This window comes from Balaenoptera musculus, chromosome 8 (assembly GCF_009873245.2).
Source record: "Balaenoptera musculus isolate JJ_BM4_2016_0621 chromosome 8, mBalMus1.pri.v3, whole genome shotgun sequence".
NCBI lineage: Eukaryota > Metazoa > Chordata > Mammalia > Artiodactyla > Balaenopteridae > Balaenoptera > Balaenoptera musculus.
Genome location: NC_045792.1, coordinates 79,406,305 through 79,421,399, shown reverse-complemented (window position 1 = coordinate 79,421,399; position 15,095 = coordinate 79,406,305). Strand labels below are relative to the sequence as shown.

At 33.8% G+C, this 15,095-nt stretch overlaps 1 protein-coding gene across 1 annotated transcript in view; it reads left to right on the top strand.

The window, feature by feature from the left end:
- KIF18A (kinesin family member 18A) overlaps window positions 1-15,095 on the top strand; it is a 78,698-nt gene that overhangs the window by 5,678 nt on the left and 57,925 nt on the right. The window contains exons 2-9 of the mRNA XM_036861545.1: window positions 2,994-3,366; window positions 5,480-5,637; window positions 8,616-8,720; window positions 9,139-9,249; window positions 10,308-10,505; window positions 12,824-13,000; window positions 14,417-14,491; window positions 14,704-14,810. Coding sequence (XP_036717440.1) covers window positions 3,042-3,366; window positions 5,480-5,637; window positions 8,616-8,720; window positions 9,139-9,249; window positions 10,308-10,505; window positions 12,824-13,000; window positions 14,417-14,491; window positions 14,704-14,810 — 1,256 coding nt within the window. The 5' untranslated portion in view covers window positions 2,994-3,041. The remainder of the gene's footprint in view (window positions 1-2,993; window positions 3,367-5,479; window positions 5,638-8,615; window positions 8,721-9,138; window positions 9,250-10,307; window positions 10,506-12,823; window positions 13,001-14,416; window positions 14,492-14,703; window positions 14,811-15,095) is intronic.

The window sequence follows — 15,095 nt, the reverse complement described above, 5'->3', positions numbered from 1 at the left end:
CTCTGTAGTTGCGGCACGCAGCCCCTCCAGTTGTGGTGCACGGGCTCAGTAGTTGTGGCACACAGGCTTAGTTGCCCCATGACATGTAGGATCTTAGTTCCCCAGCCAGGGATCAAACCTGCATCCCCTGCATTGGAAGGCGGATTCTACCACTGGATCACCAGGGAAGTCCCCTAAGATCTGTTTTGAAATAATCACCTGATGTTTTATATATGTTTTTTTAACCATTTCATTTGTGTGTATTTTATCTATCATTGAAAAAAAAGTGTATCCGTTAAAATCAAGGCATTTGTTGAACATTTCTAAAAGCTTTTAGAAGTGTGCATAGAGGTTAGGTTTTGGTAATACAAAGAATGTGAGACTCTACTAGCCTTTAATAGACAGGGATCAGAAATGCTAAACATCCTCTAATACCTGGGACAGTTCCGAATAAGGAAGGATTGTCCTACCCAAAGTGCCAGTGATAAGCTCATTGGGAAACACTAAAAAGATGGACCAGTATCTTTGGGAAGAAGAGGCAGGAAGGGGGGCAGATAAGGAAGAGAATTGACATTTATTGAATGCCTTTGTACACTTAATACTTGTTATCTCTTTCAGCCTTCACAACAGCTATTAGGTATTATTCCTTTTATACAAATGAGAAACCTGAGACTCAGTGAGGCTAAGTAACTTGTCCAAGGTCACAGAAGTGGGGTATAGGTACTCTGTGGGGGTTGGCTAGACAGAAGCTCGAGGGTGAAGAAAGAGCGGAGTAGCAATTCACGTGGGACCTCACTGTTAGAATCCAAATGACCATCCTTTCCTCTTCAGTGTTCCAATTTTGGGGGAGAACAGAGTCCTAAAAAGGGGGTGCTGTGTCCAGTGTCTTTTGCTTTTAGATTGCTTTGGCCTTATTTGAATTGTTTCCAAAAGTATATGATTTTATGACATATTTTAGCTTTATCATTGTTGTTATTTCTTCCACTTTAGGAAACCAACAAAATATCTTCTTTTAACTCTTTCCCCCTCCACCCACACCATTTCTTTGCTTACTTTTGCAGTAGTACTTCCTATATTTGCTATCTGAGTCTTCTATTCAGGCCTTTGTCCTACCATTCCATTCCCCCAAAATTGCTCTTGTTTGTCTCCATGTTGCCAAATCCCCTGATTACGTCTTAGTAAGTACTTAACCTATTAGCAGTATTTAGCACAATTGATCATTCTCTCCTCCTTGATTTAAAAGTTCCCCCTAAATCTTAATGCCACGTTAAGCTTTAAAAACTTTGAAAAGCTTCAGATGGCATTAAGACTCTGAGGACAGCGTTTACTTTCGTAACAGCTTTCAGCTGCCCTGACATTTCCACCTGGATGTTGATTAAAATTCTCAACTTCAAGATATCCAGAATGAACTCCTGATCTTCCCCCCAAAACCTGCTCTACCCTCAGATATTTCCATCTCAGTTGATGGCTACTCTATTCTTCCAACACTCAGGCCAAGAACTTTGGACTTATTCTTGAATCATTTCTCTCATTCCCCACATCTATCTATCAGGAAATTCTTTTGTCTTTACCTTTAGCATACATCCAAAATCTGACCACCACCCTGTTCTGAGTTGACAGCACCATCTCTTGTCTACATTACTTCAGTGGCCCCACTAGTTTCTATTTCCTAAAGTATGTCAGCAGTGAAAGTAATCAGATTATGTCACAATACAAAAAATTAAATGACACGCACATACAAAAACTTGATAAATCCCTGAAATATTAGTCAGACCCTGGGCTTCCACTTCAACTCAAACTTTGTAGCTAAACCGTATAAACTCACAGGTATAGACTACCCAAAAAGCTAGCTTTGATTTTTCACAAGGGCTCTGATACTATTTTAGTTTGGATCACAGGAATGGACAAGAAAGGATCTCTCAGAATCATATTAAGGTAATGAAGGGAGAGCTTTGGCTTATGAGCTATTTTTAATAAAAGTGATCTTGGCGGCAAATCTCTTGGCAGTGGAAATTGACACAACCAGGCTTATCTCTGCCTGTATCTCAGAGACCCATAGGGTTAAAAATAGTTCCAGGGATGTGTCAGTTAGCTAGCCCAGGTATGAAGGTGACAGAGACAGTATATTCCCCCAACTGTGTATTCAGAGATGCTAATCTCTGAATATAGATCCTAGTCTCTGCTCTATAATGATGTAAGTTTAAGGTACATCAGTGACAGGTTCAAAAAGTATGGTCTGACTATATGACTACCTCACATAAAAACAAGAAAAGTAAGGATAAACTAATAAAGATCAACAATTAAGGAACCTGAACTATCCAGAAAATAATCTAGGATCGAAAAATTAAGACCAAGAAAAAAAAAGAAGGCCTTTTAGTATTCACTAATTTATTTAGTCATCAAGTATTTATAGTATCTACCATGTGCCAGGCACTGTTTTCGGCTTGGAACGCATTGATAAGCAAAACAGATTTAAAAAAAAGAAAAATGCCCTTAAAGGGCTTATAGTTTAACTAGAAGAGAGAAAGTAGACAACAAACATGCTAAATAAGTAAAAAATACCTATTCTATTAGGAGGTGGTAAGTGCTTTGGGAAAAAGTAGAACAGTATAAGGGCGATTAGGAATTGGGTTGGCAATTTTAATAAGGGCGGGCCGAAGGGGCAACATTTGAGCCAGGACTTGAAAGAAGTGAAGGAGTTAGTCATGTAGTTATTGAGGAAAGCACTTTATGATAGAATGGCTAGCAGAAAGATCATGATTGGGGCACTTGGTCTGTTAGCTGGAATAGAGTGAGCAAAGAGGAAAGCAATAGGACATGAGGTGAAAAATGTAGGCCATTAACAGAACTTCAATTCTGAATAAGGTAACCACTGGACGGTTTTGAACCAAGGATTTCCAGTAACATTTACCAGATGAGTGGAACAAAATTAACACCTTTCTTTATTTAATAAGTACTATATACTAGTCATTTTGCATACAAGTAGAATTAATATTAATACTTTTTAATTTCAGAGAAATATTCAACCATTCACATAAACAAAGGAATCAAGATAATCAACAATGTCTGTCGCTGAGGAAGACCTGTGTCATCACATGAAAGTAGTTGTTCGTGTGCGTCCTGAGAACACAAAAGAAAAGGCATCTGGATTCCATAAAGTGGTCCATGTTGTGGATAAGCATATTCTAGTTTTTGATCCCAAGCAAGAAGAAATCAGTTTTTTCCATGGAAAGAAAACTATAAATCGAGATATTACAAAGAGACAAAATAAGGACCTTAAATTTGTATTCGATGCTGTTTTTGACGAAACTTCAACTCAATTGGAAGTTTTTGAACACACTACTAAGCCAATTCTTCGTAGTTTTTTGAATGGATATAATTGCACAGGTAATTGTTTCAGTTGAGATTTAATGTTTCCATCTGATTTCAGTTTTATATTAAAACAGACATCTACTTGACCCTTTCTTCTAAATATAATCAATTTTAAGGTGCTTGTTTGCTAAAAATTCTTTAGTAGTTCACTGTAAATGTAGATTTTCTTTGAAATTTAGTCATCATATATAACATATATCATTTGTGAAACTTTTCCTGGGTCTTGCTTTGGTTCCTATAGATGGTCATCCTTTCAGTTTCTTATGTTTTAAAACCATGTGCTTCTGGTAATTGATGCCAGATTTCTCACAATTTGTACTCATAAATATTCCCAATGTTCACCTATACAACTGTCTATCCCTGGGGAATATTGGGACATTTCTGAACATTTGGCAATTTCTTCATAGCACCATTTTTTCTTTGTAGTACCTTGAAGTAAAAATTTTTAAAGCCCATGTTGAGTATCATGAGTATCATGCTGTTTTCGCATATCTTCAGCCCAAAAAAGCATCTTTAGTGCTCTCGATAGACCTATAATAATTTGCCTTTCAAAATGGCTATGTTGATTTCCTAGAAAGAGAGATCTCCAAAATGCCAGTTAATTGAATGCTTACCAGGCACTGCACACCATTATTAATATCTTATTTTCGTAGTTACCATAATTTATGGCATTTTCTTTAAGACACCCCAAAACTGTTACATGTTTCACTGTCTTTCACTGACTCATTCACTTTTATTACAGAAGACTTACCCTCTAGGTCAGGCAAGAATGGAATGTGGTTTATTGATTAGACCTGCTTTGATTCTCATTTTTAAGCTGATATTCTTTTCCTCATTCATGAAACTTCATATTGTCTCTAGAGATTTAAAAAATTTCTCTTGACTCCAAATGAAAAAATCTCTACCAAAGTAATACTGAGTCTTTGGTTTCTTCTTGGTTTTACTTCGTATTATCCAGCTATCTTAAGACTTCTTGATGTACTACTAGCTTATAGAAAATAGAACAAAATGAAACATGCATCAGTTTAATCCATTCTACTGAAAAGTATTTTTGTAGTTTGTTAACGAACTTAGCAGAGAGATTTAACCTATAAAAAAAATTCTCAAAGACTTATTGCTTTAACTGAATATTATGTTGGGTATTTGCAATATGTTATTCAGAGTGGTTTTTTTCTTTGTTTTTTGCATTTGAAGAAATGCATCACTGTTCTATTGTACTGGATAGAGTCTTGAAAACAAAGTAATTTGCCTAAAACAAAGATTTTAAAAGGAATTTTATAAATGGCTTTTATCTGGAATTCAGCAGACTTGTATTGAGTACCTGCTTTGTGTCAAGTCACTTGCAAGGCGGGAAGGATACATAGCCTCCACTTTGGTGGAGCTCACAGTTAGAAATACAGTATGATACATGCTAGAGTAAAAGGATGTAAGCATACACTGAGGGCTCAAATGAGAGAGTAGCCACTTCGGCCTAAGACAGTTAGGAAAGGCACAGGAAAGTGACTTTTGTGCTGAATATTTAGTGCAGGTAGAAGTTTTCCAGCTGGATTAAGTAGAGGAACTCTCCAGGACAAAGGCAATGGACTCAAAAAGGAGCAGCACATGTGGAGAACTTCAGATAATCTAGTATGCCAAAGCACAGCAAGGAAGAAATAGTCTGGAGAGATATCCAGGGATCTTCCCTTAGAGTCACTAGTAATATTTCTAGGTGAAGAATTTGAACTTTCTCATATGGGACTGTGGAACAATTAAGAAGATTTAACATATTCATATTTCGTTTTCTTAAAAACAACTGTACAAATTCTAAGGGATTTGTTAAAGAAGATTGAGACTAATGGGTAGGGAGACTGATAATTGATTAAAATTTGTGATTGTTGTTGAAGAAAGGGAGCATGTGCGGGGCGGTTGGGTGGGTGAAGGTACCATTCATCAATAGAGAATATAGGAGTAAGAGTAGACTTGTGCTGAAATTGCCAGGATTTAAAAATAAGACTATAAATTAATTTGGATCTGTTGGATTTAAAGTTACTGTTCAGGATATCCAGATGGAAGTATTCACTAGACAGTAGATACAGTAATGTTATATGTCATAACAAAGAGCTTTGATCCCTTTTCATTAAAAACTCAGTACTTGCATATGGTGCCACTGGAGCTGGGAAGACCCACACAATGCTAGGATCAGCTGCTGAACCTGGAGTGATGTATCAAACAATGTTAGACCTTTACAAATCCATGGATGAGATTAAAGAAGAGAAAATATGTAGTACCGCAGTTTCTTATCTGGAGGTAAGTTGGCAATATCATTCTTTAGATTGATCAATAGTATTGAGAAATCTTTTTCTAAGAAGTTCCATGGTCCATTCAAATTATTCTATCATGCAGAAATTTTCTTATGAATATATAAAATCATTACAATTCCTAGTCTTAGGTATTTGTTATGGATCTTACTCTTTTTCTGTTAAGCATTTTATTTTGCCATAACTTCTGACTTATACAGAAGTAGCAAGATTAGTACAAAGAACTTCCAGATACCCTTCATCCAGATTCCCAATATGTTAACATTTTACTACCTTTGCTTTCTCTCTGTGTGTATGTATTTTTTTTTAACTGTTTAAGTTACAGACTTGTAAAAACAGGAAATTTCTTAAATAACCACTAAATAGTAATCAATATCAGGAAATTAACAATGATACACCTTTATGTAATCTATAGACCTTAATGAGATTTTGCTAATTGTTCTAATAATGCCCTTTATTGAAAAGAAAATCTAAGATCGCAGATTGCATTCATTTGCAATTCATCTGTTTAGTCACCTTAATCTGGATTTTTTTTTTTTTCTCTGTATTTTATGTTGCTGTTGTAAAACTTTTAGTTTGGATTTGTCATGATTACATTCAGGTTATGCCGTGGCAGGAACACCACAGAAGTGATGATGAGTTCTTCTTCTATAACATGTCAAGAGTCTTATGTAATTAGTTAGTCCCATTACTGGCTATGTTAACTGATCAGTTTCATTATGCCGGTGTCTGCAAAGTTTTTCCACTGTAAAGGTACTACTTTACACTTTATAATTAATAAGTAACTTGTAGGGAAACAATGTAAATATCCTCTGACCCCTCAAACTTTAATTTGTTAGTTTTAGCATCCACTGATGATTCATGCCTGAATCAATTACTATCATGATGACAGATGATACTGATTTTTAAATTCCATCATTTCTTCTACATTTATTCATTGGCTTTCTACTATAAGAAAGAGCTTTCCCTTTCCTCTACTGTATCAGTGTAGACTTTTGGATTCTTAACATTATTCAGTAGATTATAATCCCTTTCTCTAAGCAATTTTTGTATGCTCAAATTGTGCCAGATTTGGCTAGGTGAGGCTCCTTAATGCTGTCTCTTGTGTTTTTTTGACATACCCCGTCATTCTTTGAGACCTCCTAACCTCTTAATAGCTGACATTCAACAAATCATAACTAAGTTACTGGCACTCTAACTTTGTGTTCAGGTAGTGTTTTAGAAACCAGTGCAGAAACATAAATCCCTGATTTTACTGCCTATTTATTTGTGATGTCAGAGAGTGAATTTCTAGTTTTTACTGCTCTTGTTGACATGTTATTGTTTGGTTTCTACTGAGAGAGTGTCTTCACATTTCAAAAATTGATCAAGATGATGTTGCTAAAAATTTTCTTGTCAGTCTATAGAACTTGGTGGTAAAAGAGAAGGAAAACTCATTTTCTATGGTTATGTATTGAAAAGAATTGTTCTGAACTTAATCAGGAAGAGAGCATGGCAGGATTCATTACTTCTTCCTTAGATCCTTTTATAACTGGGAGAATTTTGAAGTTTGATTATTTTTATAATGTTTTTAATTGTTTTTCCTTTTTTTAAATCTGCTTTCATTTTTATTAATGGTAAGGCAATATCTAATCTAACGGTTTTCCACTCAGGCTGTACACCAAAATTGGCTATGGGGCTTTTTAAAAATAGACATGCTTAGGCCTCACCCCCTGGACATTTTAATTTAATGGGTCTGGATTGTGGCTGAGGCATCTATGTATTTTAAAAGCTCCCGGGTGATTTTGATGCATAGACCGGCTTGAGAGTCATTGTCTAATTATATATTTTGTATGATTGAAGTGGATAAGGGGAATCGTTTAAAGAGTGACTGTTGCTTATCAGAAGAATAATTACCCAAAAATAATTACCAAAATATTATCTCTTCATATTATCATTTTACTACTTCTAAGAATTTATTACATTTAAAAATGGTTATCATTCATTGTAGAAAATTATACCAGCAATGAATTATCGCTCTGAGCTATTTATTAGAACATGGATATAACTTACACAAAATAATTCTTAAAGACAATTTTATATCTGTTTTTTTAATCTTATCATATATGTGTAATTTTCATTTTGTTGGCACGTAGAAAACGTATCTTTAGTAAATTCATAAAATCAAGTCAATTGTACTATTACTGTACGTTATTTACAGAAATTACTGAAAAAAAAATTTCCAGAGACTTAAAACACAGATGTGTATTCAGTGCCATGCAGTAGAGTGAGGATATCAGCCTCTGATCCCTGCTCTGATATGAGTGCTGCGTCTTCTTGTTCTCATGCTATCCTAGTACCTTTGTGACTGTGAACTTGGACAAATCACTTAAACTCTTAGGGCCTCAGTTTCCTCATCATTCAAATTGAGGGGGGGGGGTCCCATTATGGAATTATCATTACGTGTTAAACTTAATGTAATTGAAGGATAAATGAAATAGATATCATTTATCTTTGAGTATGGGTTTTCTTTAACTTTTAAACTCTAAAATTTAAAAAGTTTGGATTACTTGGACATCATGAAACAATAAATATCTTCTCCAGTAAGAACCATGGTACTTCCATATAACTTACATTTCAGATTCACTAGAGTTTCCTAAGACCGTGTGTCCGTATATTATCAGGAAATAGGAAAAGACAATTCCAGCTATCCTATTTCTGTTTCACTGTAGTCATCAAATTGGGAATTATGGGAGGAGGGTATAATGACTCCACCTTTAAATTTTAAGTTCAAGTGCTGGTAATCAAACTCTGCCATTTTCTCAGATGTTAGGAAAGTAATAGCAATGTGTGATAGAAGGGGTGAGATGAATGGAAATGAGCCGCTGCTTCTCTAATATAACCTTAAATCAGCAATGTGTGCATATTTGTGTGATGCTATCGCTACTGTTTCGTCATCAATGCTAAAGGAGTTCTTTTTATTTTAAGGTATATAATGAACAGATTCGTGACCTCTTAGTAAATTCAGGGCCACTTGCTGTCCGGGAAGATGCCCAAAAAGGGGTGGTTGTTCAGGGACTAACTTTACATCAGGTATGTTTATAAACTTCTTTTTGGCTTGTTCAAATAGCAAGTATGGTTATATAGCCATTTACTTAATTTAAAATAATCAGGGTATATCTATAGTCTTGTTTTGTTTTCCTTTGAAATAATCAAATAGGCTTTTCTTTTAAAAATCTACTTGAACATTTAATATAGTGTATTATTCTGCTTAATATATTTATATTTTATCTCCTCAGAGAGATTAGATTTTATCTTTTATTTTTCATATAGCACCAAAGTACTAAGCAAATGATACATAGTCAATATTTAATGGGATTTTAATTTATGGAAAATATTTTCTTACTTTTTATTTTACCTTTAAAAGTCTTCTTGCTTGTTGATGGTTTATTAAAAATTTTAAAGATCAATGGTTAATTTGTGTATTTTTCTTCTACTTCAACTTCTTTAGCCCAAATCCTCAGAGGAAATTTTACAGTTATTGGATAATGGAAACAAAAACAGGACACAGCATCCCACTGATATGAATGCTACATCTTCTCGTTCTCATGCTGTTTTCCAGGTAACAGGTCACTAGACTACAGCTCTTAAAATTGAATTTAAAATAAATGAAGCCAAATTTATGAACAGTAATTTTCACACATATGAAAATATCTCTTCATCTGTGGACTTCTCTACTTCTCAGCGCTTCCTTTACTTTGCAGCTTTGAGAAGATTCTATCAAGAATATTTAGAATTGAGATGATGTAAGTTAGATGTAAATTTTTACCTGTGTGAAAATATGATAGTAAAGTGGTAGTATTAGAGGTTTTCTTTCCTTTTCTTTAAATGGCGAAAATATTTAATCTTTACAAAAGATAGTCTTATATTCAGAGCAGACTTTCTCTTTATAGATCTAGATTTACAGAACCAATAAATTGGGGAGATACTGATTCACTTTTTAAAAGATTTCACCATAGTGACCATGTAAGTAGTTGCATTCCTTAAGGAGGTGTGTGATTCAGTTGATACAGTGCTTTTTAAGAATACCATTCTAGAAAAACCTAAAGCATAGGTTAGTAGTTATTATTTGTAGTTTCTAATTCTGTTAAAATTCAAATGCTTATACAGCTTTATTCTGGATTATGCTTTGTGGAACTCATCTAATAGAAAGAAATTGTTGTAGTTGAAAGAATTCAAATCAAAGGACACCAAGTCATTCGGAAAGTCTCTAGTCCACAAAATTTTATTAATCTTTTCTCTTCTTACCACTGACTCTTCATTTATCAGTAATCTTGAGAGAAATCTTTATCGGGGACACTGAGATTTCCCCAAAATGTCTTAGACCCTGCTTTTAAGGTTACCAGAATATAAGTGGCAGTTGTTTTGACCTTCTATCAAGCCAGGAGTTATTTGCCCTCTAGTGCACATATAGGAAGTCTTTTTGTTTTCAAATTTTTCTCAACTTTGGTAATTACTTCTGGTACTCTTGGATATCAGCCAGTCAAGCTATACCTTGTTCAGTATGTCTTTAAAATAAAAATAATTGATTTCATGCTCTTTTAAAAATAAAGTGTATTTCTCTTTTAATTTTGTTAAATCTAATCCTCATTTTCCCTATTCTCCTGTAATTTCAAAAAGATTTATTTGAGACAGCAAGATAAAACAGCAAGTATCAATCAAAATGTCCGAATTGCCAAGATGTCACTCATTGACCTGGCAGGGTCTGAAAGAGCCAGCTCTACCAGTGCTAAAGGGACCCGGTTTATAGAAGGCACAAATATTAATCGATCACTTTTAGCTCTTGGGAATGTTATCAATGCCTTAGCAGATACAAAGGTAGGTACTATATGTTTATTTAAGTATTCTGAAATACTGAAATATGTATATTTCCCAGAAAGATATTATTTAATATAATTGTCTTAAAGATCTATTATAAATCAAATTTCAAGAATGTAACAATAAGGTTTACATAAAGAGTAAAGACCTCAGAGAACCTAATATATCAAATAAAACTATGGGGTTTTTTTTGTGTGTTTGTTTTTTATAAATTTATTTTTTATTTATTTATTTTTGGCTGCGTTGGGTCTGTGCTGTGCATGGGCTTTCTCTAATTGTAGCAAGCGGGGGCTACTCTTCGTTGCGGTGCACAGGCTTCTCACTGCAGTGGCTTCTCTTGTTGCGGAGCACGTGCTCTAGGCGTGTGGGCTTCAGTAGTTGTGGCACACAGGCTCAGTAGTTGTGGCTCGCGGGCTCAGTAGTTGTGGCTCGTCGCCTCTAGAGCTCAAGCTCAGTAGTTGTGGCACACGGGCTTAGTTGCTCTGCGGCATGTGGGATCTTCCCAGACCAGGGATAGAACCCATGTCCCCTGCATTGGCAGGCAGATTCTTAACCACTGTGCCACCAGGAAAGTCCCTGTTTGTTTTGTTTTTTAACTTCTAGCTTTATAATCAGAATTGTTGAATGAAAAGTATTGAATATCAGATTGATAGTTAATATTTTATTATACCTTCTCATCATTTATTTTGAATTTGATTTTTTTAAATGACCATTTAATGATCACTATACAATAAGCATGATAATTGAATTGGCATGAAAACAAAAAACACATTTTAGAAAAACTAAACTCTGGTCTGGTTAGTATTTTATATATATACTATAAAATTGTTTTAAATATTAAAGAGAGTTGATTTTTCTTAAAGAGGAAGAGGAGTTAAAATGTAATTAAATTACCTAATAGGATAATGTTTGCTAGATGCTTCTGGGGCATTAAAAAATAGTTTACATCTACTGTATGCCAGAAGTGCTTACAGGAACACAGCATATTTGATAACTTCTGTATTTGTAAAAATGACTTCCTTTTTTCAAAGTTAAAATATGATAATTTAAGTTCAAACCAGGCTCAGAAGCTTTAGGAAAATTACTGTTAAACTGTTCAAAATGTTGCAATTTGATAAAGTATGAAGTACATTAAAATGATTTGGGAGGTCTTTTTTAAAAGGGCAAGTTTCTGAAATCACATGAATATTACAGAAGCAAAATGTATTTTGTATTCTAAGTTAAAATCTCAAAACATATAAGCAGATAGCATGGTATAGAGACTAATTTCCTAAACTTCAGCCATTCATAGTATTTTTTCCATATACTGACTAAATTTTTAGTAATTGACTCCTGTTGAGTCATTTATTAGTCAGTGTTTAATGCATGTCTTGTACATGCAAAATCAATTCAAGTAGCACCAGCTGTGCACATTCCACACTGTTTGGGAAAGACTGCTATGGTGGAAAGCATAGTCCTACTGGGAGTTGGGAGACTAGGGCCTGTTTCTAACTCTGTGGATTACCAGCCATGTGACCTGAGGCAAGTCATGTCACTTTTTGCTTAGCTTCATTTTTCTCTTCTGTAATATGAAAGATTTACACTGGATAGCATAAGGTTGTTTTTAGCTTAACATTACACTGCTCTGTTTCTATATGGAAGTGGTAGTGTTTGGAAAATTTTTTACTTTAAAATCAGAACTGTATCTTTTAAGTAAAAGAAAACCTAGAAAAATTAAGTTCTCTTAGAACTGTGGTTGTGCTTTCAGATAAATATCTGTAAGATTATAATTATAATTTATTTTGTATTCATGTTAGATGGTAATTTAAAGAGAGAAGTAGCTCTATGCCATACAGAATTCTTACTATGCCTCTAGTATATTTCTCTAGGGCATATATTACTTTTGTATTTTAATTTCTTTTTAAAAAATGGAGATTTTTTTTTTTAATAACCATTTTGTTTTTTAATAGTTTTAGATACAGGAAAGTTGGTAAGATAATACAGGAAGATTTTATTAAATATACCCCACACTCAGTTTCCTCTGTTGTTAACATCTCACATTAATACGGTACACTTATCACAACTAATGAAACAATACTGATATTTTATGATTAACTAAAGTTCATACTTAATCAGATAGAGATATAATCTTTTAATGAGAAATTTGTTTTATATATTCACTGAATAGCTCCATAAGATTCATTATCATCATTACGGTCACTAATTATATCATAAGTCTGGGCAAAGTTGAGCAGTGCTTAAATTCTTATAGTGAAATGGTAGCAGGTTTACATTTGAATGTGGAAAATGACATAAGAATTCTTTTTTTGTTCTTTCAGAGAAAGAATCAGCATATTCCTTACAGAAATAGTAAGCTCACTCGCTTGTTAAAGGATTCTCTTGGAGGAAACTGTCAAACTATAATGATAGCTGCTGTTAGTCCTTCCTCTGTGTTCTACGATGACACCTATAACACTCTTAAGTATGCTAACCGTGCAAAGGACATTAAATCTTCTGTAAGTGTGTTTACTCTGCCTTTGTCGTAAGAGTACTGGGTGCATTTTTTTCTTTTTTATACTTCTAGCAAAAGATGAATTAGAGATGTACTTCTACTAATGAGTTAGGAATCAGGGCTAGAAATGTCTTTACTAATCTGGTTAATTGAGCATTCACTGGGACAATTAAACCATTAAGCATCTTGATTACATATATAATAAATACTAATATTTAGTCTTTTGGGGAGCTAGGATGTTTTAGTGACTTACTTTCTAACCTTTTTCACATCATGGTACGTGATATTTTGATGGCATCCTGGAGTAATTGGTCAAGGCTTTTAACACATTTGTTGCAAGCAAGGCTGATGTTCTTCTGTAAACCAGCACCAACACTTTCTACCTGAAAACCTTGGACATGTTTGCTAATCTCTCCAAGCCTTAGTTACTTCATCTGTAAAGTAGATATAATATCTGCCTCAGTTTATAAAGTAAATAACTCTTTTAAAACAATTTATTGTCACATTCATGATATTGATGTAACCAATCTGTGTAGCTAGAGCAATATAATAATAATTGGTTAGGTTGGTATTTTTGCCAGTAATTTGGGGTAATTTTTTAAAATGTAAGTCAAACATGATGTATGTGTAAAATCACAGAATCTCAGGGTTGGAATAGACCTAGAGTTCAGCTGGTATGATGGCTTTTTTTTTGGGCTTACCCCTCTGCTACTCCCATTGAATGAAGATAAGTGGGTTATTATCTTCCTTAGAGAAATATTTATATATTGTTTATATAATAAATTGGGAAACGTTGTACTGTATTGGGTATACAAAGTTTTTTCACACAAGTTTTTCATGCAGTGCTTATACCAACTCATTGAGGAAGACATTTTTAGCTCTACTTTACAGTTGAGGAATCACATGGTCAGAGTTTTAAGTTAAGTGAAAAGTGGGCAGGGCCTCAAAATCAAGTATTTGGATTACATGTTTAATGTTCTTTCCACTATTCCATAGCTGCCAAGGGGCTCATACTTTTATAAAAAGGATAAAATATATTAAGAACTCATTAAAAACTACTTGAACTTACAAATGGGTGGAAATTTAAATTATCTCTTTTTATCTTAAAAGTCAAAGGACCAGAAAAAGAAAGTGGGCAATTTTTATGTGAATGACTGTTTTGCAAGTTCTTTAAAGTACCTTTTCTCAGATAGTAAGGGACTTTCTTTTATAAATTCAGTATTAATGTGCTCAACATATCCTCTTGTCATAGATTTTTAAACATGAACATAATTGATTATGATTGTCAAATGATCATAATTGTCGCAAATTCTGGATTCATGGAACTGAATTAATGAGGCTATAATGCAATTTTGTTCATGTATATAACTGTGATTTTTATCTCTATATATACGCAATCATAATTTCTGTTTTTTAACAGTTGAAGAGCAATGTTCTTAACCTCGACAATCATATAACTCAGTATGTAAAGATCTGTAATGAACAGAAGGAAGAGGTATGTCTCCTCTTTACATTGTTGCTAATCTCCCTCAATTCCTCATTTATGGGATTCTGCAATCTTTACTGTCTAAAACTTTGATTTGCTTTTCTATTATAATTGAAATCTTGATTGTTCAGTTATTTTTCACAGCTGAAATTTTTCTGTGGCCATGTATAATGGAGACAAATAATTTGTTTTGTATTTTAACTACTGTTTCTCTCTACTAGATTTTAATGTTAAAAGAAAAACTAAAGGCCTATGAAGAACAGAAAGCCTTTACTGATGAAAATAACAAAGTAATGATTTCAAACCCTCAGGAAAAAGAAATTGAAAGGTAAAATTGACATTAAGATCTCAGTTTGAGGATTTTGTGAAATTTAGTCAGCTATTTAAAGTTTAAAATTTAGTCAGATATTTTGTTATCACCATCATTTGTTGTATCTCTTTATATATTCTCAACTGAATTCAGGAAGTCACTGAATTGGTCTTATATTGCACACGTTGGAGGTCAGGTAATGTTAATTGTGATTATACAAATAATGAGAACCAGGTCTTAGGTATAAGATGGAGAAAGTAAAGCCAATTATGCCACTTATGAAATTGGTTTTTAGTAGTTTCC